Source organism: Augochlora pura, chromosome 2 (assembly GCF_028453695.1).
Source record: "Augochlora pura isolate Apur16 chromosome 2, APUR_v2.2.1, whole genome shotgun sequence".
Taxonomy (NCBI): Eukaryota; Metazoa; Arthropoda; class Insecta; order Hymenoptera; family Halictidae; genus Augochlora; species Augochlora pura.
Genome location: NC_135773.1, coordinates 20,209,424 through 20,235,195, shown reverse-complemented (window position 1 = coordinate 20,235,195; position 25,772 = coordinate 20,209,424). Strand labels below are relative to the sequence as shown.

At 37.7% G+C, this 25,772-nt stretch overlaps 1 protein-coding gene across 4 annotated transcripts in view; it reads left to right on the top strand.

Moving 5' to 3' along the window:
• LOC144478441 (multiple PDZ domain protein) overlaps nucleotides 1-25,772 on the top strand; it is a 186,037-nt gene that overhangs the window by 43,291 nt on the left and 116,974 nt on the right. For 3 of the 4 annotated variants that reach the window (XM_078196315.1, XM_078196313.1, XM_078196314.1), the window contains exons 6-8: nucleotides 3,967-4,005; nucleotides 19,115-19,257; nucleotides 21,502-21,836. In XM_078196315.1, the coding sequence (XP_078052441.1) occupies nucleotides 3,967-4,005; nucleotides 19,115-19,257; nucleotides 21,502-21,836 (517 nt within the window). The remainder of the gene's footprint in view (nucleotides 1-3,966; nucleotides 4,006-19,114; nucleotides 19,258-21,501; nucleotides 21,837-25,772) is intronic. The other variant, XM_078196316.1, reaches the window with a different exon arrangement.

The following is a 25,772-nucleotide window of genomic DNA, read 5'->3' as shown; positions in this document are numbered from 1 at the left end:
TAAATTCTCCTCAATTTATCTTGTAAACAAAAATGGACGATTTAGGAAGAGGATATACGATTATTCGAGCCTCGCTGCGCGTTTTTATAGTTGTCGACAACTGTAAAACTGTAAAAACGAATTCCACTAAAGTGCACTTATGGTATACAGTTTCCAAAATCGATATGCAACAGACCATAGCTTTTTGTAATCCATTTCTAGTGAAATGACAACTAAAATACCGGTAGAAAGAAGCTCGGGATTAAACAACAGTTAACCCTTTACAATCGACTGGTGACTCTGAGGCACCACTAAAATTATTCTATCACCTTTAAAATAATTTTTATACTAACAAAGTTTAGATTTAAAAAATTGTTAACTGTAAAACTGTTGGTATGAGTCACAAGAATCAATTTCATATGTATAAAATACCAAATTTGTCACGTGAAATGAAGCTACTATAAGCTAGAAAAATTATCTTGGATTTATAGTTAAAATGGCTTCGAGTGCAAAGGGTTAAAATTGTCGGAAATATGGTTATTCCTAGGGAATCAGCTAGATCTAGAGTTCTTGGGCAGCACTGGCCCTTGCAACCGAGTAATCGATATGCGCGTTCGTTAATAAGGTCCCGCTAGCTTTTGTTCTTCCGCTCCCTGGTCTCCTTCTTCTCGATCCAGCAACACGTGCTTTTTTGATCTCGCAGTAACATTAATCTTTCTTTTGTCTAAATGTATATATGAATAAGTAAACGTGTCGATTTGTGAGCTTATTAAATTCGCGTATTCCACAATAAATCCTGACAAAAATGAATCCGCGTTTTCGATGTTTGGGATGATTACGTTTGGGATGCAACGGGACGGTGTCAAGTAACTCGGCGACTCACGTTGCGACGAAGCTAATTACTCCCTCCGATTGGTTCTCGTTGTCGATCATTTCCGGACGTCCCCCGTAATCAAATCAAGCGCGACGTTAAGCAACGCTGACCACGGCCCGGCGGGTCGCCTAATCGTTAGCCGGGCGCAAATTAATCGCGGTCGACGCGCGCGCTTTCTCCGCGAAAAACAATTCCGCCGAGCGGTCGTTCCGCGAGCGGTCGTTCCGCGAGCGTTCGTTCCGCGGATGAAACATTCAGACAATGGAAGTTCGCGGGGAAAGTAGTTCCGCCGCGGTTGTTCCGCGGCATCTGCATTTTTCATTTCTGTTCCCGAGCTCCTAAAACCGGGGAGGGGGAATCGGCCGCGGAATCGCCGCAGAAACGGCCCCGCGGACCATCGAGAAAGTAATTTTCCTCTTGTTTGCGAGGACACGGCGCCGGGCCACGGTATCGAAAAACAGTATTTCTTTGTTGCGATTTAATTATTCATTCGGGACGACGGTAGCAGCCGCTTAAAGCGGGCCACTATCTTCCGCGGAATGATTAATAATTCGATCGGGCCAGGAAACCCGGCGTTCGAGAAAACCACGTGACGCGCGGCAGTCCGGAAGCGGTTTGTTGTCGAAACTCTATTTTTAAAACCTTTATTTTGAGACAAATTTCGTTCTCCGTTCATTAAAATCCATTGGTTCATTCGGCTAACGCCATGGACCTCTATAATGTTATAAAGAGATGATCTTAAAATCAAAATTAAAATGAAGTATTTTTGCTAGTCTCTAGAATATCATATATAATATCAAATGCAATTTAATATATTTTTATACGTGTCAATAATTACATTTAGGTTATTAATACATCTCACAAGGATCATCTAACTAAGAAAATCTTATATTTTCATCAATTTGAACTTTGAGAGAGTTTGTCAAAAATGTATTAGGTATGATAGACATTATACTTCGTTTATGCGATAGTTGTGTACCACCGTAGACACGTTACCTAATTTTATACTGGAAATATCTGAAAATGCGAATTTTACGCGGATTTTAACATGCAGACGATCGCAGTACTATAGCGTTCCTTTTTTCATGAGGAGGAGAAAGGATGATGTACATCGCTCGTAAATGTTGCTGGGCCGGTAGTATAGGACTTCCTGGTTATAGTGCAAGACCGGGCGATTTACTAAATCCCTCTTCGAGCTTCAGCCCTTTCGCTCCTTCCTCCGCGGTGTCCCATCTCGGAATTCTTGCATGGAGGGGAGTAATTCAGTATTTTCTTTCACGATTTTCAACATATCGCCATTGATCCAACAAAAGTTCGTCGATATTTATTTTTCTACAGATGTATTAATATATTAAATTTCAGAAACGAAATTTTTGCCGTAGATGATTGAAGTTGTCTCGACATTTTTAGGAATATTAATATATATTTTTATTATATTTATTTTTATTATATTATATATATTTTTACATTGTAGCCGGTGCTAAAACGAATTCAATACTGTGAAAATAATAACTTTGTGGGCGCTTTGTATAACCCTGGGGAATATGTTTCGACTAATAAATTGATTTGTATCTGTATAATTTGATAGTATAGTGATGGTATGATTTGAAACCTTATAACAACGCTAAAATAATTTTGGAGGCGATAAAAGTGTTTCCAGCCTACCGGACGACGCGAAGCCGTGTTCTCGTGTTCTTAGCGTGGCGCGGGCTCGTGCAAGAATTCGATTAATTTTCCGGAGGTCGGTTTTTCTTCGCCGGCTCGTTTCAAAGTGACTCAACTTCTGACACAGAGCCCGCGCGGAGGAGAGCGCCCGGGAAAACTTTCCTTCGCCGGTTTCTCGCGAAAATTTTTGTCGTCGTCGTCGTCGTCGGCTCTCCTTCCTTCTCCCCCTCTCCTCGGCACACTTGAAAAATTAGCTTCCGAGTAGTGCTCCACTTAAAGAGTTCTCTCAGATTTTCCATTCGGATAATGTGTCCTTGGGAAGAACAGATAAACGAACAACCATTTCCTTTCGCGGAGCTGCTCTTTCGTACGCCGCGCAAGCTTGAGACATATCGAATCTAACATTTCTTTCTCTCTTTCTTCTTCGAGGAGGAACAACGGCGTGGGAACTTCGAGGTACCGATTTTCGTTGTTCCTTGGGATTGAGAGGCCGCGTCCTTCGTCGTTCTATGGGAAAGTTCGTGTAAATGTTTGCATAATTACGGAAGCTGTTGCACGGTGTTTCGATTGCGTGGGCGTTTCGGCAAAAACTACTTCTAAAGCAATCAATTCTCTGTTTGAGTATAATTTACTCTTAATTAAGTACTGAATTACTTTTGGTCGACTCGTTTTTTTTAGCAATTTCAGCGTTTCTTGAACAAAATTTTGGCGATTTTTTATTATTTCGTTAAAATTACTTATCCGTTTTTAAAGGTAAATTGTAGGAGTCAACTTTGACAGACGAATATTCTCTTTGAAAAATGTATCGATTTTTATGAGACATTGCGCCCTCATTCTAACAAGAAATTATGATAGTAAAACTGTAACTCAGAATTTCTGACTTTTATCCATTGAGCGTAACACTGTGCTTAGTACTGAAAGTGATTAAATCGTAGGTTATAGGAGTCATTGTGACAAACTTCAATCATCAATAATATCGAGTGGACTCATATTTTGTCTAACCATTGTAAGAGTGACATGCTGCTATAATTACTGGTGTTAGTTATTTAATACTGCTGTTCCCCCTTTGCCCCTTGCACTAAAATTTCTTTGCAACTGCAATTATTAGAAATAATTATTAATTACTAATAAAAATGAACGTCGTTCTTCGTCGTTACTCATTTCCTTAATAAAGCAAGACGATATTGTTCCAATCTAGACGGAAAATTCATATTCTCCTAAATAGAAAAAATATATAAAATTAATTTTTAATAGTTTATGCTATGACATCTCCATCACGAATTTAATTTATTCTTATAGTGCAAGGGGTTAAGCGTTCGTGTCAAGAATCATTCAGATTATTATTAAGGGAATGCTAACCAACATCTTGATGTTCTATTCATATATTATTTGCTATACAAAGTTACGAAGTGGCGGAGTTATACTACATTTTGTATTGTCATGTCTAGCGGGCCCTTGCCAGCTGGTACCCGGACTGAAAATAATGGGTATGTACAAAGTAGGAAATTTTTATGTGTGATCGAACAGAAGTAGATTTTTGTTACTGTAGCCGTGTGATCATTTTTCAAACGATAAGGAAATGACGATTGTACAATGAGAAATATTTTTCTCTATAATTTACAAGAGGGGCTCGGAATTAACCTGCACGCAACACGAGGATCGCGAAGATTACGCCTCCATCGTGTGCGCCTAGATGATACACGCACTATACAATGACTGACACACGTGCTTGAACTGCGCCAATCGGAGGCGACCATGGGGAGCGAGATGCATGATTGGAGAAGGCGTAGCCCTCGCGAACCCCATGTTGCGTGCTGGTTAATTCCGAACCCTTCTTTAAAGTTTCTATTTAAATTCCTATAGAACTTTGTTACAATTTAAATTTCTGTTTTCTATAATGTAATAATTCTATAATAATTCTACTACAATTACATATTACAATTGTGCTATAATCTTATTGCATCTTATATGTTTAAATTTAATATGAATCTAAATTTTCTCTAACAATCCATTATAATTCTTTATAATAAAAATTCATCCTCCATCATGTAATTTTTATATCATATTTGTCTAACGCATACGCAATACTATTTCGCAATTTACGACCAAATAATTTTTGCTACAGTCACAACTTCGATCAAATATTTTCTGTCAGAAGTGCCAAAACAAAATCATTGAACTTCCACTCGACGAGCATACGTGCGTTAAGTTGCATCGCGTAATCTATACATAATCGTCTAAGCTATATAATAGCGTAATACATTAACATTATTTATCGTTATTTGACATTCTGATAACGTCATCTAACGTTATTTAACATTATTTAACGTTACATTGGGTCAACTGGTTCTCGCTTAAATATTAACACGTGATTTCGCCGTGACGTGAAATCGACCTTAGCGACACGCCGCTGTAACGAAGATTCGAACATTCCCCGTTGAATCGCGAACATTATATAGCGACGGGGATTTACTGCGGCTGACGATGTGTCCCGTCAACGTCGCCAGATAGAGACAATATCTCTTCCGCAGCGTTCAAGCGGCGACATCGGCTCGCGGATATCTCGTTCGTCGACGACGAAGGCGTTAATGCGCACACACTTTCCGTCTTGCGACTCGCTATTAATTTTCCGTTCGGCCTGAACGAGTGGAATTTCGTTAAAGCGTGCAACACTCGAGGAACACTCTATCATATCATTATTACGCGCGCACTGGGCGACGATACTAAAAGCTTTGTATTCAGAACTGGTACTTTCGTGGATTATACATTTATGTCTGTTCGTAATTTTTGCGTTTATTGTGTATTTATATAATTGAAGGGAAAATAATATAAGTTTATATTGGTGATATATTTCAATTTTATTATCGTCGGTCAATTTCAATTTTATGTATTAAATCAGTTAATTTCCATTGGCCTTCGATGATTATTTATAAAATGTCAGTAAATTTTTTAATTTAAGATTAGTTTTATTATATAAATAATCGCAAGTAAGTGATGTTAACTTGCGAAATGGTGAATATAAATCTTACAATATTTATTCTTGAGAATAAAATCTATTTAACTCATTACAGATTTTTACCTGTCTTAATGAAAAAGAATTTACATTTATTCAATGTTCATAGTGTCGTCGCTCAAGAAGAATGATTGAAATAATTGTTTCCCGATGATCATTCGCATGTATTTTATTGTCTTCACTACAATATATATATATACTACACATAACATCATCTTTTCAATATTTTTATTAAACTAGTCAGCGTACTTTGGAATTACTTCACTTTCTTCCTTGCATAACATGCATTTTATGCAAGTGATAAGTGTGGCACGTTTATTGTTATTCTTAATGTTCGAATACCGTTGCAGTACCTTTATCCACAGCATTTGTTATTCAAGCTTACGATTCAGATATATTTATCCACCTGATACAAGATACGTTGATTGTAAGGAGACAGAGAAAATAGCCTTTTTCACTTTAAAAATAATTACTGAGCAAATATTAACTTTAGCAGATTAGTTTTAAAAGACAGCTAAAGGACAGCGTTAGTTTTAAAGGAGCATCGCATTTGATTATACTTCATTAAAGGTTTGTTCAGATGTGGTCGAAAATAAATTATTCATTAATGACAATAATTTGTTTTTGGAACTTGACTATAATTTTACTTGTCGTATGAAACGAAGATATCATTTTGGAAGCTATTTCCTCAAATTTTCTCTAAGACATTTCTCGACGACTACCTTTTAAGTGAGTATGAATGAATTATCCATCGATGATTCTTTCGTAATAAATTCTTAAGATAACTGTTATTTGTTATCTTTGTATAAAATCTCTCTTCTATTTGATTCGGGGAAAGATGAATATGGTCTATAGAAGAATGAATCTAATCTACAGAAAAATGAATTTAATCTACGAAAGAATGAATATGATCTATAGAAGAATGAATATGATCTACAGAAGAATGAATTTGATCTACAGAAGAATGAATATAGTCTACAAAAAACTGAATGTAATTTACAAAAGAATGAATCTGATTTGAGAAAAGGTGAACAGGACTTGCAAAAAGAGGCTTCTGACTCCAAAAATGTATTAGCTATACGAGCTTTAAAAGGAGCAATCTGACTCGAAAATGGCGAACATGACCCGCGAAAGGATGAACCGTATCCGTTGCTCGAATATCGTTCGTTTATTAAATGACAGCAGTCGACGGCAGCGTGTTCCGTCGCCGTCGCGCGTCGTATTGTCTCGCAGCGCGAGTTATCTGGAGCCGGGGGGCAAGCTTTTCCGGCGTGTTCGAAAGCGTGCCGCCTCTTCGAGGGCTGACGTCTTAGCGACCCCGGTTGACTGGGGGAGCAAGTTGCCCGCGGAAACTTTCGAAGGATGCGCGGAGAAATTCCGGAGTTCCGCCTGACGGGACCAACCCCATTTAAGTTCCGCGCTTCCGTTCTCGTGCGATCACGTTCACGGCTGAATGATGTCGCGCTCCATAGAGAAGCGTCGGCGGGAGAGGCTGCTTGCGAAAAGTAGCGATTTTATCGTCCGTGAGATATCGTGTTCAGGTTGCGCCGAACCCGAAGGCGGGACAGAGACGCGTTCCTCGAGGCTTAAGACAGCGACCGGGGGGAACCGCCGAGCATATTTAACGGCGGGGTCTTGAATGCGGATGAAAAGACCTGCTCGGGGATACGTCGGTGAAGAAATGTGTACAGAGAGCGTTTATTCCGCGGTCCCGGGGGGGAGTTCTTTCGCGGATGCGGACGGCAAATGTAAATTTATTTGCCCGGCTCGCGTCGGCTGTTGTGGTCCGTTCCTTCTACAAAATGAGACAAAAATCATTGTGACTTGGTAACTTGCTTTGTTGACAGATGAGAGAATTCTCTTCGGAAAGGCATTTATTATTTCTGTTAAGTAATGACAGAACTTCATTATTCACTTGCAGCTATTTATTCGTGAAACCATTAGACTTATTAGAGATTCTGATGTTGTGTGGAACATCGTTATTTTCGTATTAAAAATCAACATTGTGTAAAACAATGTTTATAGTCTTCAGACAATAGAACTAAGAAACTCGTAAAAATTTGCAGCTGGTTTTAGATTTTACTGTTGCAGTAATAAATATCTCATAATGTAGCAAGAAAGAATTCACCCTACAGACTATAAAGAAATTATATAGTAATATTGAAATATATCATAGATTTTATTTATTACGTTAGATTTCAACAGAACTTAAATAGGAAGTTCGTCCTTTCTTTAATCATTTTACTACATGGAATCCACACTGGCGTTTTAAAATTCCTTTAATGGTCTTACTATTTTAAATTGCACCCAGGAATGTAATTAAAATCCGCACTCTATCAATGGTATTTCACGCCAAATTATTTCGAAATGCTCACAAACTCACCGTAAAATCGTGAATGGTCTTTTCTAACAGTCTTTCACTCCATACGGTACACTATCGAGATTACATCGACTCCCCCGTGGATGCTATCAACGTCTGTCAACGATCCCCGTGGCCAACGCGGTTCGGTTGCCGCGCGCGGTCGATGGCAATCGCGTTCGAAAATCTATCGACAGTTCAGCGATCTCCCGTTTAACTAACTTCTGTCGTTGAATTTTCGGAAAATGTCGTTGACAGAGAGAACGTCAAACAATGTCGGCCGATCGCCGGCCGGATCGGAGGAAATTCCTGATGGAGCGATATTCGCGGCGCGGACGACACGGTCGCCGGCTGGAAAGATTAAGAACGAAAACGATCGGGGTACCCCGTTTGATAACGCCATAAGCGGGACATTATGTAGTCGCATTAAATTATGAACGATGATGGATCGCCTATGGTGGAATATCGATCGGCGCCGCTTTTAGTACGAATAATTCCCGGTTTTACGTCTCCGCCAAGAATGGAGACATTATATTCCCTCGCGGACCATTCACGATGGAAAATTCCGGCTTGTCGGAACGGAGGAATTTTTCTGACATTCCGACACACATCTTCTTCTTCATGAAGATGAATTTCACCGTCTTCGGGAAAGTTCTGCCACGAATCCGAGCGACTTGCTCGACGTTACTAATATTTCTTCGAATTTTCTTTTCCGGGCATTTCATTGACGATTTCCACTCGCAACATGTAATGTTCATCCTTTATTTATTTCTTGTATTACAAATATATGATTTAATCGTGTGCCTACGTTTCAAAAATATCAAGATGTCCTATTAATTTTTATATTATTTAGTTGAGTCTTTTGCATTCTGGTTCTCTCAGATGATTATTCTTAGTGCTTTGAAAAATCATCGACTAGTTAGACAACATATATGTGAATAGTATTATATTTATATAGCGAGGAATTGTAACTGTCAATCTTCACGCAGAATATAAATTGTCAATTTTAATTGCAATAAACATAGACTAGGTGAAAATATCTTTCAGCTCCGTGAAAATTTAATTCGTGATATTTTCGAAGTGAAAACTTTACACTCGGTCGAAATTGATCCCGGAAACTGCATTTGCCAATTAGTTAGAACTCGGCAGATTCGCGTTCGTCTCGCGAGAATACATCGATCTGTATAAAGTTTGACGTTCGAATGTATGCTGGAAAGCGTTATTAATAAAAAACCGGTCGCGCTTCCCTCCGTTCGGTCGTAATTAATTAGTGATTTTGTTCGAAATAGTTGCACCCACCAGAACTGCCTAAACGGTGGCAGGCATTAGTTATTTACGGCACAAAGTTCATTTAACCGCTAAGTAACGTCTCACCGTAAACATCGATAGGGAACTGTGCATGTAATTATGACTATGTTAACTATTTAGCCCCGAGGCTAATTCAAATGTGAACAGGAGCTATCGGTTTCCTATATTAACGAACTTTACGGCTACGTTGGCTTAGTTTCCGAACAGATTTCGATAGAATTTCGGTTTTCTTAAAAGAGACAGAACAGATTGCACAGTAACGTAATTGGTATTCAATAAATCAATTGTCATCTAGCCATTTGCTATTAATTTATCTACAGTTAAACTTTTCCATAAAAATTTGCTACAAATGTTTCCGCCTTTAATAAGATCCATATTATTTAAATATCCATTTCTGTAAATAAGTATTACATATCATATCATTTGTATAATAACTGAGACTGTTCATTACATTTAACAAATTATTAGACTGCAGATTTTTATGCGAAAGAAGGATGTTCTGCAATTATTCCAGAAAACTGAAATCACATAAAAGCTTCGTTAATTCTTTAATTAAATCAGTAAAATTTCTACATTGCTCAATGCTTTTAATTCTCTATAATTTCAAATTACGGCTACTCATTTTTGTCATAAATGCATAAATTCCGCACAGTATATTAATTCTCGCATCGATTCTCTTTCAGGCAAAATTCAAATTTTCATGTATTATTTAATGTACCGCCAAACGAATTCTTCTAGAGGCAAGCTAATTTGAACTTCTATGTTATAAATTCTCGTAAAAGCGGGAAAAATTTGTTAATTTCAATAATATGGAAGGATTGTTAATAGACGAATTAAATTTTATTTCAATGTAAAATGTTTGCATAACGTTTGCGAGTAATTAATTTTGTTCGAACCCTTCAGCACCGTTTCAACACGACATTGCAATGCAAATATTTAACGAATGATAAACTTTCAAGGTGGCTTCGAAAGTTAAAAGTCTGTTTTATCGGGACAAAAGTATCTTACGCTTTTAATGCATTCGAGAAGCGAAGATTTATCCAATCAATGGAGCACGATGCAATTTCAGCGTCGCGATCGATGCTCTCCTCGCCGAGACAGGCGATCTCTTGCTTTCTTTTTGCGCAAACAGTTCGGATAAGCGTGTCCCCCCCGCTTTAATATCCCGTTGAAACCCCCCCTGTGAAATATGTTCCTCGAGGAAAGTAAGGGTCAGTCCCGAGATGCTTTTAAGAAGCCTTGTTACTTGCGAAACAGTTGAAAAGAAAGTTTCTGAAATTACGGCGTCGCGTCGCACGGAATAATTAATGCGGCACTGAAAATTTAACAGAGGCTAATTACATTCTCGGACGTTCTGATTGTACTTGGACATGTCCTGAGAACAGTTAACCCAATTCCGGAGAGGCTCATCGATCTGTTCCCGTGGCAGTATTTTAAAATCGCGAAATGACAGGACGTCGACGAGCCTAATTATAATTTCGAATTCCTAAGAGAATATTGTTTTTAAAATGCACGACGAGGAGATGCTTGTTCTTTACGTCAAAAAATCTTAACATTTTCGATAGCATGATGCGCTATTTATTTAGAATTTAGTTTGCAATTCGCGCGTTTATAATGCTAAAAATTAATTTTTAAATTGTCTTCGCCAGTAGATCAATTTCGTTTTCACCATTTGCACTCGAGTGGCGCCTCTGAAGCGCCAATGAAAATTGTTATATAATAAACAAAATAATGTTGACATTATTAAATACCCTTCGGTTAAAAGTATAACAGTTTTACAAGTCACAAGATTCAATCTCATATAGCAAATTATACTAAGTATCATACTACAGCTGGTCAAAATAGCAATTTTGAATCTAAGCTTAAAATGTGTTCGAGTGCAAAGGGTTAATAAATCTAGTATCGAGTTATTCCGTCATTCTTTAAATTTTTCGAAGGTGTATATAATTAAACTTCTGAATGGTAGTATGTAAAATAATAATGTTATTCTTCAATTGTGATAGAGAAATTAATGTCCTGTATTTCATACAAATTTGTGTCTCATGTTCGAAATATGTGAAAGAAAATTTACGTAAATAATCAATTAACGAATAAAAGAATTCCTTAGAAGACTCCTCGAGTAATTTGCGAGTGGCGATTTCGAATTCCTGACTTGAATAAATTAGTTATATAATAATATAATGATCCAACTGTAGACAGCACCATCAAATCTATTCATAAATTATACTTAACGTTTCGGAGAAATACATTCATCAGTTCTCAGAACAATTCTAATCTGATCACCGGTTCGGTGTAATCAGCTTCCCGACGCAGCGGCACAAACATTCACAAAAGCGTTATCCAATGCCAGCCGGAGGGGTTTCCGTCGGAAATTCCGCTGGCGCGCGTGTTGCAAAAATGGCCTAAGCTAGATTTAAATACCGCCGGTGCGCCGGTAACACGGTTGCTGAAAGTTGTCGGGATTTCTGGAACAGCGGCGCGCACGATGCTACACGGGAAAGTTGAAGGATTCGAAACTGTAACTTCTGCGCCGCGTTTCCCAGACTTCCGTAACTTTCTACGCGTTTCTAGAGCAACAACGGCGTTGTTAACGGCTAAGCAAGGCTCTGAAGAATTCTATATCGCTCGGCAGCGCGCGCTTCGAAATCCGTAAAGCGCATCGTGAAACGCGCGCGCGCGCGATACTAACATAATTCCCCCATCGGGGGTATCATATTATTTAAACATTACGGTTTTCAATTCCGCGCGAATCTCCAATGCAAAGCTAATAAATCCGATAGGAGCTTGGGACGCTGCCGAGTGCCTCGGGAAAGCTTTCGCTCTGATGCCACGGAGTTCCCCGCGAGCGGCACGTGAAAAACGGAGAAAAAACCCGAGACGCCGCTTACAAAATTCATGACGTGTTTCTTTCGAAGCTGGACCGCTCGAATATCGGAGACGAATTCGTTTGTTTATGCATACCGGGGCTTGTCTGTGTTCAGGTTAAAAATTGCCTACGGAACAGTGTCATTGATTTCGTCGATGTAATATTAGAATCTTCGTCTTCGAGATGTCTTGTAGATTTCTTAGCGGTTCTTAACCCTTTGCGCTCGAAGCCATTTTAACTGTAAATGTGATATAATTTTCCTGATATATAGTACTTCTATAGTATGCAATAAAGTGCACTTTTATGGATAGGAAATTAATTTTTGCGACTCGTGGCAACAGTTTTATTACTTAATGATTTTTTTAAATCTAAACTGTTGTAAAATTTATTTTCGAACGTAATGGAATAATTTTAGTGGTGGATTCGAGTGCAAAGGGTTAATCGGTTCTCCTTAATATTTTTAGTTCCGTTTCTAGACTTTGATAACAGAAGAATTCAACTTTATTTCGATTTAGAAGAAATTAATAAAAAGCTTTTATTCGGAGTGTCCCTGATTTTACTAAATTACAACGTTGAACGCTTCGTTATAGAATTTCATTCTTTGCTCGAAATTGTCTGTCCTAATAAATTTACTTCACTGATCTTCGATCGAGAAATTCTATTTATATATCTATTCTACAGAAATTCTATTTATATATATAATTCTATTTATATATCATCTATCTTTTAATAATATTATATATTATATTACTAATCTATATCAGGTCCTTGAATAAGTACCCGCTCTTTTCTTCCGAAAATAAAAGCTTTATTTAAAATAAAACGTTCAAAATCAGTTCACTCAATTTCTCGTCAGAATTTCGTCGAAATTAAAATGTTCTCGTAATTTCATTCAACGTGACTTTGTCTTCGATAAAGGGGCCTTTAATCGAAAATTATGATCTAAAATAAAAAGTAGGTCTCACGTTTAAGCACTTTCGTCATACGCAGACCCAAGCTTTATATACTACATACGCTGGGTCGCCGGTTTTCGCAAACGGCCGTCCGCAAAGGGCTAAACTTGGAAAAAGGATTTTTGTCACGGAGCGAGCGGGTTCGTGACCTACTGTGCAAGCGTTGATAATAGTCCGTCTTTGGTCACCGAACGTATCACGGTTCGAGATTAGCATCATTCCCGGTGACCCGAATGGACCTAAGTGGACCGTCAATGGACGATCGGGTCGCTCGCTCGCAGTAGGTGAAAATGGGTCGCTGATGGGTCATTGTGGGTCACACGCAGCTCGGGCACGTGTGAATTTCCGGCGCGGAACCCGTCGTGGCCTCCCGTTGTCGGCCGTCGCTGCGGGATCCGCATACGGCGACCGTATTTCTGAGGGCGCGCGATCTGGCACGCCGCGTCAACAGGAATAATGTCGGGAGTTTGTCGCGCGCCTTTGATCCGGGAAAATTCGGCACATAGATTACCACCGGCTCACGGCGCAGTATCGCTGCCGCGGCAGCGGAAACCGGCGGGATTCGCTTTGCCGGAAATTAGGTAACGCAACCGCTATCGGACCGCTAAATACTACCCCCCCTTTCGTCCGGGTTACGGCTTTCACCCTCCGTGGAACGCTTAAAGCGGTCCCGCGCGACCGATAAATCGACGCGCGATTATTTCGGGAAGACAACATTCTGGAAAATATTGCGCGAAACGGTCGCACGCGCATCGGCCACTTCGAGGGACATTTTAGCACGAGGTTTTTGGAACATTTTTCTGAGGAAACAAGAATCCAGTACCTCGAAATACTTATTCCTCAATTTTTCACATCTTCAAAGTTTATCATCCGAAGTTATGACGCTTCGCGAGGAATATAATAACTGAAATTTTAATAAAATGTCGCGATATTTTAAAATAAGAAAAATAAGGACGAGATATTTTTAATATACGGTTCAAATTATCATTAATATGCAATCGATCAAACGACCTACTTCACATTTCATATTTTATAATTATTGACTTATCCATTATTTAAAGTTATAAGTTTCCACTGAACATTCTTAGCAATGAATAAGTTCAATATTTCAATTTTTATAAGTTTTGGATTTTTTTCCTATTTTCTCGGGAATATTTAAAAACCGTAGAATATATCTGCGCTGTGAACCAACGCTCGTTCGTTTTAGTATTACCAAGCGGAATAGTATTAGTCATGGAACGGAATCGTCACCGATTTCGAACGCGTTCGATGCCCTCTTTATGTACGGCGCTGTGTCCAATTTCCCGCTTCCACGGGTTTGCTAATTCTCTATTGGCGATTCCCCAACCGTGTGATTCGAGAAATCAGTGATTTGGTAAGTGCATTACCGTTCCGAAGTATTTGATCGCTTATTCGATGAGCGATCGATACAGTAGCTTCAGGGAGAAAGATTCGGGAGAGCTTTTATTCGGAGTGTCCCTGATTTTACTAAATTACAACGTTGAACGCTTCGTTATAGAATTTCATTCTTTCCTCGAAATTGTCTGTCCTAATAAATTTACTTCACTGATCTTCGATCGAGAAATTCTATTTCTAGTAAATCAATTTTTAATAAAGTTGTCTGCTGTTTCAAAGAAGAGGATCTTATGTTCGCGAATATCGTTACATTTTTCTTTTTTCATATGAGCCGGTGAAAGCAACAGTGGTGTAAGTCAACGTTTAGTTAGCTTTATTTAATATCATTAAGTTATATTTAAGTTAATGTTTCTTTTCATCTCTTTATTCGAAATGAACCTTGAATTAAGCTCAAAAGTAACTCGTATAAAAGAGTTTTAACAATTTTTTACGTCATCGTATTTTACTAAACTTTTTAATTCACCCCTCGTTATCCAGAAATGAACTTCGTTAAACATTGATTGACTTAAAGTATTTCTGCTTTCGATCTGTCCACATTATACTAAATTACAAAACTATCGCGGAATTCTTCTTTTTTCTATTTAAATTCTTATGTTATGTTATTCTTACTCTCTAACCATATTCGCCACTTCATAGAAAATGTTACAAGCGAAATGGAAAAAGTTGATACCGTGTTAGCTGCTACAGGAACACAATTCACGCGGACCTATTGAACGACGGATAAATTCTATTCGACGCGATTCCGTTGCCTCTGTGGAACTTGAAATTTTGTTCGCATAGAATGTAACGGGTTCGTAGCAATTTGACCTCGTTAAAAATTCATTCGCCATTCAAATATGACGAGAATGTCCTGCGGAGCCGATAGCACGTTAATAACGAGCCACCTGTGCGAACCGACGGGGATAGTTGGAGCTGATTCAAAAATAGTATTCGTTTCTTGCCCTGGCTGGTTCCCGGTGCCTCAGCTTCCTGGACTTTTGACAGATTACGGTCGGCTCTGTGACACTCGTATCTCACGACCTACGTACGAGGACCCTCTCATTTTAATGGATCGCCTTTAATGGATGACAAATAGCGTGTCTTTCCACTGGTTTTTCCTGTCATCTCTGTAATGAAAAGAGAATAGCGAACACATTTCTTGAAAATATACATGTACAAATACGACAAAGAGCGGAGCTCGAAAATATATATTTTGTTCATCCAACAAATTAACTATTCAACTACATCGTTATAATTAAACTGTTTCAATAATAGCTTGAAAGCTTGATAGATTCATAGCTTGATAGATTCATAGCTTGATAGAGTGACAGCTTGATGGATTCATAGCTTGATAGAGTGATAGCTTGATGGATTCATAGCTTGGTAGCTTTAAAGCTTTATAGAGTCATAGATTGATAGATTCATAGCTTGATAGAGTCATAGTTTGATAGAGTCATAGCTTGATAGAGTAATCGCTTGATAGAGTGATCGCTTGATAGAGTCACAGCTTGATAGAGTCACAGCTTGATAGAGTCATAGCTTGATAGAGTCATAGCTTGATAGAGTCATAGCTTGATAGAGTCATAGCTTGATGGATTCATAGCTTGATAGAGTCATAGCTTGATGGATTCATAGCTTGGTGGATTCATAGCTTGGTAGCTTTAAAGCTTGATAGATTCATAGCTTGATAGAGTCATAGCTTGATAAATTCATAGCTTGATAGCTTCATAGCTCGATAGCTTTAAAGCTTGATAAATTAATAGCTTCATAGCTTCATAGCTTCATAGCTTGATAACTTTATAGCTTGATAGTTTCATAGCTTCATAATTTAATAGCTTCATAGCTTGATGACTTTAGAATTTGATATCCTCATATCTTCATAGCTTCATAGCTTCATAGCTTGATAACTTTATAGCTTGATAGTTTCATAGCTTCATAACTTGATAACTTCATAACTTGATATCCTCATATCTTCATAGCTTCGTAGCTTGAATCTGAACTGGGCACCTGCCAGCTTTTAAGTGAATGGATTGATTTCTAATATCACGTGACTGTCGATTCGATAAACGCGTTTGAAATTCTCGCAGCAATGCTATTTCATCCTGGTTGTCTACCTTGCAAAAGAAACTAAGCAAGAGAGGTTTCCAGGGATGATGCTCCCTTTTTGATGAGATTTGGAACAGTGAGAGAACTTGTAAAGCTGCATCCAGTGATACTCAGTTTTGGGACCAGACAATTGAGATAATTATAGTATCGTATGTAAGGCGAATCAGTGTAATATAAGGACAATGTAGCTTTTAAGGACATTGTAGGGTCCTAGAGGCGCGACGTCAAACAAAGCGAGTGGCTTCCGCCTTTGCGATGGCAATAGTTTAAACAATGGAAATCGGCTAAAGGTTTTCGTCTGTTGAAAGGGTAGAGTTGTTCTTAAAGTCGAAGGGTAAAGAAGCCTAAAAGTTGTCGAATAGTCGTGTTCTCAGTTTCAGTATTTTTCTGTTAGCTATTTCAATCCATAGTTTTCCTAATTTTGAACAAACTTATTATGAAATATATTCCTACATAATCAGTATTAAAGTTTCTAATAAAAGGCTAGAAAAACGCGTTCTATTACGTTGGGATTCGGATACGCTGAATCGAACCTCCCACCTTTCCCTATTCCCTAATATTGCTAGTACTGTGCTGGTACCCCTTTGCTTTTGAAACTGTCCGGTTCCGACCGACGAAGCCCGAACCGCGCACCGAATCACGCTGTTCAGCATAGGGTCGTCGGTCTTGGACGTGCATTGTATACACACGGGCGCACCTGTAGTTAATATACCGACCGTGCATTAACCCCTGTACTTACCTACTAATATACACAGGTACACGGGTGCGCGTGTTGCGAAATACACGATTACACGTGTAATTAATGCAGCTAATGAAATTAAGTATAATCGTATCTAGCACAATTAACAAAATGTTAACCGTTTGCAATCGAAGCCATTTCAACTGGAAATCTAAGATAATCTACCTGGCTTCCAGTATTTCTATTTTATATAACAAAATTCATTTTAAGCACATGGCATTGTGTCTCGTGACTAATATAATAGTTAAACTTTCAACAATTTTTTAAATCTTTGGCAATATTTATAGAAATAATTTTGGACTGTATCGCAACAATTTTAATGGCGCCGCAGAGTCGCCATTCGAGTGCAAAGGGTTAATAATCGTTATGCTTTCTCGTCTGATGTCGTATTAACAATATACGATAGATCGGGTAATTAATACTTATTCGCGGACAGCGATGCTTCAGATAATTCTAGTTCTAGTGGTTACCCTGTGTTCGCACTCGGATTGTTAATTCGGACACGGTATGTTCCGCGTTCTAACGTCCGTGTTCCATCAATTTATAATCAATTTGCATTCCGCGCCGACTGAAATGTTATTATGTAAATGTGAGATGTTTAATCGCGACGGTCTCCTATTATTGCGGTTAACGGAGTCTGACAGCTGCGGAATGTATTGCTGTAAACGGCTGAGTCGAATTCTCCAATCCTCGATGAGTAATTACTATTTGCTTCATAGTTTGGATTTTTTATCGACATTTGTCCGATCGAAAGACCTGGATACCATTGCAAAAACTGATAATTAATATTAGAGAATCTAAAAGTTGAGAGAACAATATTGTGATGAAAATATTACAATTTTTGCGAAATTATCTTTTAAATTTCTGTTAGAGAAAAAATTACGGACCTTTCACTATGGGGAAATGTCTGTTTATTTATGGAAAAATGTTTATTCATTTATTGGAAAAGTTAATGCAAAGGGAGATTCATCTCTAGTATGGAATAAATAATTTCACGTTCATATTCTCAAAAATCAAACGTACTAAGATTATTTAATGAGCGTGGCACATTAATCCATCTTGATAAATGATGTTAGGAAATGTTGTGTTCCAATTCATTTATAACTGGGCAGTATTGACTTTCATGTCACAACGCCGTTGACAGATTTCATTTAAAAATATACACTGGGTGACCAAAATAAGTTGACCACTTCCAATATTTTATTGGTTCGCGATAGCGTGAAGGAGTGTCTAAGTATCTTTTAATGACTTTGAGTCATTCTACGAAAAATAGAATTACGAAAAAGCTAATTAAAGGATAGTAATAGAAATAGTAATAAATAGTAATAAAAGTAGTAAGAAATAGTAATAAAAATGCGTAGTTTAATCACGATAAACAGAAAATTTGTTTCCCGGTGATATTCTTCGTCATTTTAAGATCGTCGATGTTTAAAATTTTTCTGTCCATATTCACAAAGAGATTATGGTATTACATGTCATTTCTTGATATCAGATATTACATTGCAATGATAAAGATATACATGGACTCCCATTTCAAGAAAACTGACGAAATTAAAATCACAAAAGATGCATTCCTGAAAAAAATATTTCTCCCATCACCAATAATTTTTGCCCCCTCAAACCAAACAATATGATAACGAAAGGCAAGTAGATTATTTATTCGAAGTAGTGACCAAGTTATCTTGTTCCCCTTATAGCAGTGATTCATAATATATTTCCCTTTCTGAGAGAGAACTATAGAGACGCTACTAATGCTTCGTTATTAGTTATCATTCGTGTTCTTTTAACTCGTTGATTCGACGGCAATAAAGCAGGGCGATCCATTCTCATTAAAGCCGCGACCGTTCTATGTTTCAGTGATGGCCGATTGGTAGAGGGAGATCAGATATTGGCGATAGATGGCCAGCCGCTAGACTCGAATATCTCTCATGAGCAGGCAATCTCGATTCTTCAGAAGGCACGCGGTCTGGTGGAGTTGGTCGTAGCAAGAAGCGCCCAAGGTAATTTAAATTCTGTCTGTATACCGCGTAAATTCATCATCCTTATCTTGGCGCCTACAGTCGCCCTAGAAAATTACCCTATATCACCTTCCTAATTCATAACGCGAAAATATCTTAGATGGGGAGAAACGGCCTTTTAAGTTACCAAATTCCCGATATTTGACCATCCTTGTAAGCTGGTCTTTAGCGAAGCGTAAATCATCGTTAGCGAAGTGTAAGTCGTCGTTAGTGAAGTTTCACCTGCGTGAACGTTGTTCTAATAGTAATAGGCAGGCCGCGGATATTGTGTATTTATGGTAGAAATGAGTACATGAGTTAAAAAACGATAGAAACGACAGAAGAATTTAATAATCCTGTTACAACATTTTTCAGAAAAAGAAATGCATTTTTATTAAAATGTTAACCCTTTGATGTAATTAAGGGGACAGTTGTAGGACGTCTTTGGTTTTTGAAAAGAATGTGATCAATCACGATGCACTTTTGATAATTTAAATCTTTTATTATAAAAAACGAAACGCAACTACTATATTTTTATAATATCTCTATAGTATCAGAATTTTAGTTTCAAAATATTTTCAGACTTTTTAACCTAATATGCCATTGCAAGAAGCGTGTAACCGGAAAAGAATCAGCCATTTAAATCGACTATAGGAAAATTCTCGCACCTCAACCGGTTACACTGTGTTATATATTTTTATCAAATCTGACGTCGAATGATTGTCAAGTTAAAATTTTATTCACGCAACTAGTATCGACGAGTAATAATACAATTTCAGATTGAAATAAAAGTTCCCATAAAAATGAGATTTATTGGCAAGCGAAATTAATGACGAATGGAGATAAAATAGTAATGAAATCAGAAAAATATTCAACCGCGTTGCGAGCATGATGTCATGCGGCGCAGAAAAAGAAGAACGACAAAAGTTTCTAACAAAGCAAATATAATTCTGTCGAGCGAAGGATCGACGAACGTAAACTCCAGGGCTTTCAGAAGTTTCGAATAACTTTCGCGGCGCAGAAGTATCACACGCGGCAACTGCGAAACTAGATTAGTTTTAATGCAGGTGCAAACAAACTACAAATTTGCGGAAGCAGCCTGGAACAAGGGAATCAACGGTATTAAATTAAACTTCGATCCTGCGAAAGTATAATTGCCACTGTATTCAACGTATAGTAGTTCGATGGAACATGTTTCATTTGAATTCGTTTAAAAATTCGCTGACAAGTATTTGTTTTTTTCCACTTACTTTGTGATTCTGCTGGTACGTTTTTAATGCTATTAATTTTCTAATGCAACGTGCACATTTTATAAGTAATTGTGTATAATTTTCGAGGTAACGATTTTCTGATAGAAAATTATTTTCTTAAAAACAAGTTGAGAAATTTTACCTCACGTTTCAATGTCGTAAATGTAGGAGATATTTTGAAATACTGCTCTTCGTTTTATTATTATTTTATTAATAGCTTGCTACGGAAAACAATTTTATTAATACATACGATACAGTAATGGTATGTAAATAAGGGAGAAATTAAAAATAAGAAAAATCTTAATAAGAAAATTTTCATGTAAAAAGGATGAATAACGTTAGGTTAGTATAATGTATCGACCAGACTTAAAATCAAGTGTTTAGTTAAATAAAAACAGGATGATCGACGTAATTTATTTTCTTGCAGTTTGAAAATTGAAACAAAGTTTGCTGCACCGAATATATTACGATAAAGCTTAATATAGAATATCTCTAATATGTTCTCTTATACTATTAAATTATAAACGTTTATTCTTGTTAACTTGACGGTCTATAGTTTCAAAAACTTGATCACTTTATTACTTATATGGAACGAATAAGTAAATAATTGGACAACGTGATTAAATGAAAGCTAGCAAATGGTTTCTGAGAGATAACAACTAGGCAATTATTACGTGTGAAATTTCAATCAAAATTAAAATCACGCTTCCAAGCCAATATTTTGAACATGATCCAACAATGTCAGCCGGAACTTTAATTCGAGGGAAAATAGCCGCGCGTCTATAGTCACCGGCACGTGGTAGCCCATTAACAAGGCCCGCCCATAAGAGCGTTAATTAACCAGGAACAATCCCCTGCGTCCCCCGTCCGCCATACCCCGTCTCCGCGGACCAGCTACTCAAACATTATCCAATAGAGATTCCCCATTCAGCCCCCGTTGAAAGACACCCGGGAAAGGATGATTACACTCTCTCCTTTCTTATTCCGTGCGCCGCAGACATTGGGGGTTCTTTGCCGACGGATGAATTGTCCGGAGATTCGAGTTCGACAGCGGCCGCGGGAGCAGGTGTGTCCATCATCGGCGGCGTTGTCGGGGCGACAACCAGCCAGGCCAGCTCCGACAAGGACCAATTGGTCTCAGTGTCGTCTGTTGCTACACCGGCGCCTACACCGAAGTCCAGCCAGCCAGCCAGCACCACATCGGCGGCAACACCGACACCGACACCAACACCGACGCCAACACCGACCTCCACGCCGGTGCCCGGAGGCCTCGTTGTCGAAAGGAGCCCCTCCGCTGTCAGCGACGCCTCCAAGAGTGGCTCTGACATGGTGGTAAGTGCCCTGATGCTAGGCCTTGGCAAGCCACTCTTTATCTATCCGCGAAACCGGTCCACGGCGCGAATTGAAAAATTTTTGACAACAATGCGGACGACCATCGCGACTCTCACGATTCTCGAAACCATGATACGTGAATATAAAATTAGCATTTAAAGTTATATTCATTTTTATGGACTACGGATAGTGTTCAATTTTAGAGAAATTTTGACTGAGTTTTCTCGACATCCTTTTTTTGATGTATGGATTTTTGTATGAAGAGAATAGTAACGTCGGGGGTAGTAATTCGTCGCAGAAACAAATTATTTAGAATTACTTATTCAGAACTACGAGATATTTCGAGTCGTTTTTATTTTCAGTAATTTTTTCAACAGAAAGGAAGTTTCTTAAACTCAAATTATACGTGGTTCTGTTCAAATTTCCTGTGTCTAGGATATGATGAACACTATTTAACAGTAATCAACAATTACTGAACAATTACTAGAATTATATTTAATCGAATCTAATTCTCTATAAGGTTAAAATTGTTCAACAATTTCACGACTTTTGTCGACAGTAGGTTGCACTGTGCGACTGTTTTAATTTTTGTTACACGTGTCTTGGCAACCAAAGTGTCCAGAATATTTCAAGCTTAATTATTGAAAATATTTTACGTACATATTCGTATCGTTTCAGAGTATTTATATTAAGTATTCCAGTAACTAATCTTATAAATACTTAACTAATTGCTTGCGAATGGATTAATTAACGTAAAAGTGTACAAAGAATAGGAGAGAGATCGAAAGCGGTTTTGCGATATTTTGTTGAAAATTATTAAAAAATACTGAAGACAAAATAGAAATAGTTACTTTTGTACCCGATTTACAAGGGTTAAAGTAAAGTAACTTGTACTTTGTTCAAGACAAAGAACGATCGCTTCTCAAATGAGAATGATCTGGCTCAGGCCCCATAAGCCTATTTTTAAATATGATATATGGTCGCATTTGTCGGTGTTAATTTCTATTATCCACTAGTTCAATCAATAAGTATGCTTCTGTATTACTATGGCAGCAAGGTTAGGGTCTCCGCCATCGACTGATATCGCAGTGTTGTCTGTAAATGTTACTAGGGTTTATATTTATAGAATTCATTCGGCCGGCTCGAATACGGTCGATATCACGCGAAACGACTTATTACATTCGATACTAAATTATAGAGTCCATTAAATCTCTTTTATCGTTGCTAAGATCGATAGCCCGCGATTTATATCGTCCGACACGCAATAAGTCTCGTTTACAATACCGGAATATCGATGCGATAGATTAATGTGAATCACGTCGCAATTCAGGCGCGGCAATTACATCGAATCTCGTTTGCTTCGTTATTCGGTTACAACGGGGCACGTATTATTAGATATCGCAGCTATATTGCAGTGGATTACAGAATGCAGCGTTGCAATTCGAAACGCGCGCTCTATTTTTTTGCGTTCGAGCCAGCGTAATCTGATTTTCATTTCGAACAAAATGTGTTCCCGTTTCGCTGATATGAAACGTTCCTTTGTTACTTTTCGTTAGAAACGTTTCTTGCGCGTGGATGAAATGTAGCTTTCACATTTTGATATAAGTATGATCATGCTAGTATAAGTATGATCATACTAGTATATGTATGATCATGCTAGCATAAGTATGATCATGCAACTATATGTATGATCGTGCTAGTATAAGTATGATCATGCAAGTATATGTATGATCATGCTAGTATAAGTATGATCATTCTAGTATAAGTATGATCATTTTACTATACGTATGATCATGCTAGTATAAGTATGATCATTCTAGTATAAGTGTGATCATGGTAGTATAAGTATGACCATGCTAGTATAAGTATGATCATTCTAGTATAAGTGTGATCATGGTAGTATAAGTATGATCATTCTAGTATAAATATGATCATTCTAGTATAAGTATGGTCATTCTGATATTAAACGTAACTTTGATTTCTAACGTTGAGATTACTCTTTTTAATTTACATATAGCTGTTTTTGCTTCTATTTTAAACACTTTTTAGTTCTTCGTTTATTAATTCGACGTATCGAAATTGCAACTTTTGTGATTTTTATATATATTACTTTATTATCTTAAGTCAACTGTGGAAAATTTGACTTAGAGATATATTTCTTCTTTTAATAACTATGATAGAATTAGATAAAGAAGATAGCGACATTGTTCTGCTATAAATGCACAAAGTCTACAATCTATTTATAGCATTGACAAAAATTGTTTTATTCAACTTTCGTATGTTTGTTTTTTATTATGACTTCAAAAGTACATAAATCTAATATCGCGTAAAAACTTAATCGAATCGTTAGATTTTTACAAAACTGCGTATGAAAGACCTTCTATAATTATACAATAGAACTACTATATAAATTACAATGTGGTGAAAGGTACCATAAACGCTCCTTTTACAGAAGTACATGTAACGCTCGTTCATCGGATAATTAACCGTGTTAAATTTTCATTGTTTCTGTGCCGTTAAACAGGGTTCGCTCGATTTCGCGTTTGATTCTCGCCTCGTCTCGCGGAAATCAATCGTTTGTTATTCTAAAAATAGAAGCGAGCGTTTCGATCACTGAACAGATTTAGCGTTGGAATACCGGGTGTGCCGAGTCAGGGAGTCACACCGACTGGATTCTCTCTCGAGGCGACATCAGCTTTCACCGATCGAAACAGACATCCTCTGATTCACATTGGCAGATACCTGATAATCACTTAATAGCATTACGATTAGGTAGCTTTTGAGCATGTTTGCCATGCATCTGCATAATCGTGTCGTGCCCTCAGCCGGTGGTACGATCGAACAACAAATTGTTCCCATTAAAACGGCGAACAATGTGGGATCGTTAACAGTTCTAGCGAAATTACTACGGGGTTTTTAAGAAATCGTCGAATTTGTCGAATCGATTTCCGTGTACGAACAAAACTGCGCTCGGAAGTCAATGTTAGTTGTTAATAAATAATATTGATAACGCCGCGGCTGACAAATTGTACAGTTATCGGTGATTAAACTGCGGATATTTATGGAGAATTATTCGCGATCGCTGACTAATAAAATATCGGCGGGAGTCGAGCGAAATTCGTGCTTTAATGAAGTTGCATTTAAATCGAATCCCGGGGAATTTATAATGGCATCGCGAGAAGTTACGGATGATACGAATATAATACGTTCGCGGACTTCGTTAAAGGATTAATACAGAAAATACAATTCAATTGCACTACAATTTAATTCTTCTATAAATCATATTTACCTTTTTTGTTCTCGAAACTTATTTAACTTCTCGTGCTCCGTATTAATCCTTTCGTAAATCGCGTTCGTCTTTTTGCGAATAAAGTTAACCTCTTTGCAGGACTTACTCATCATTACGCGAAGCGAATTCGTCTTTTTGCGAATAAATATAACTCTTCTACAAATGAAAGTTGATTTTATTCAATTTTTACATTCAATATGAATTTATATAAAACAAGAGAAATTTCATTTTAAATAATTACAAGCAATTGAATTTGATTTGCGAAAGGCTGAAGTCTATTTTCAGAAATGCGATTAAGACCTGGGAAAGGATTATTTTATTTGTGAAAAGACGACTCTGCGAAAGGATTATTTTATTTGTAAAGAGACGGCTTTATAAGAGGATTAATCCGAAATGTAAAAAGGTGAGCGTCGTCTGCGGAAGAATTAGCTTCGAGTCGAATATGGCGACCATGATCTGTAAAAGAATGAATCCTTTAGCCCAAGATCTAGAAAGTCAAGTATGCCAATTTCGAATCTATTTTACTAATATTTATACAATTCATCGCGCGTGGTAAAGCTGTTTCAACAGTTCTCGACGAACAGCCACGACATTTCGTTTACACGGAAAGCAACTTTTATTTTCCTATTCGAGAAATTTGTTCAGCC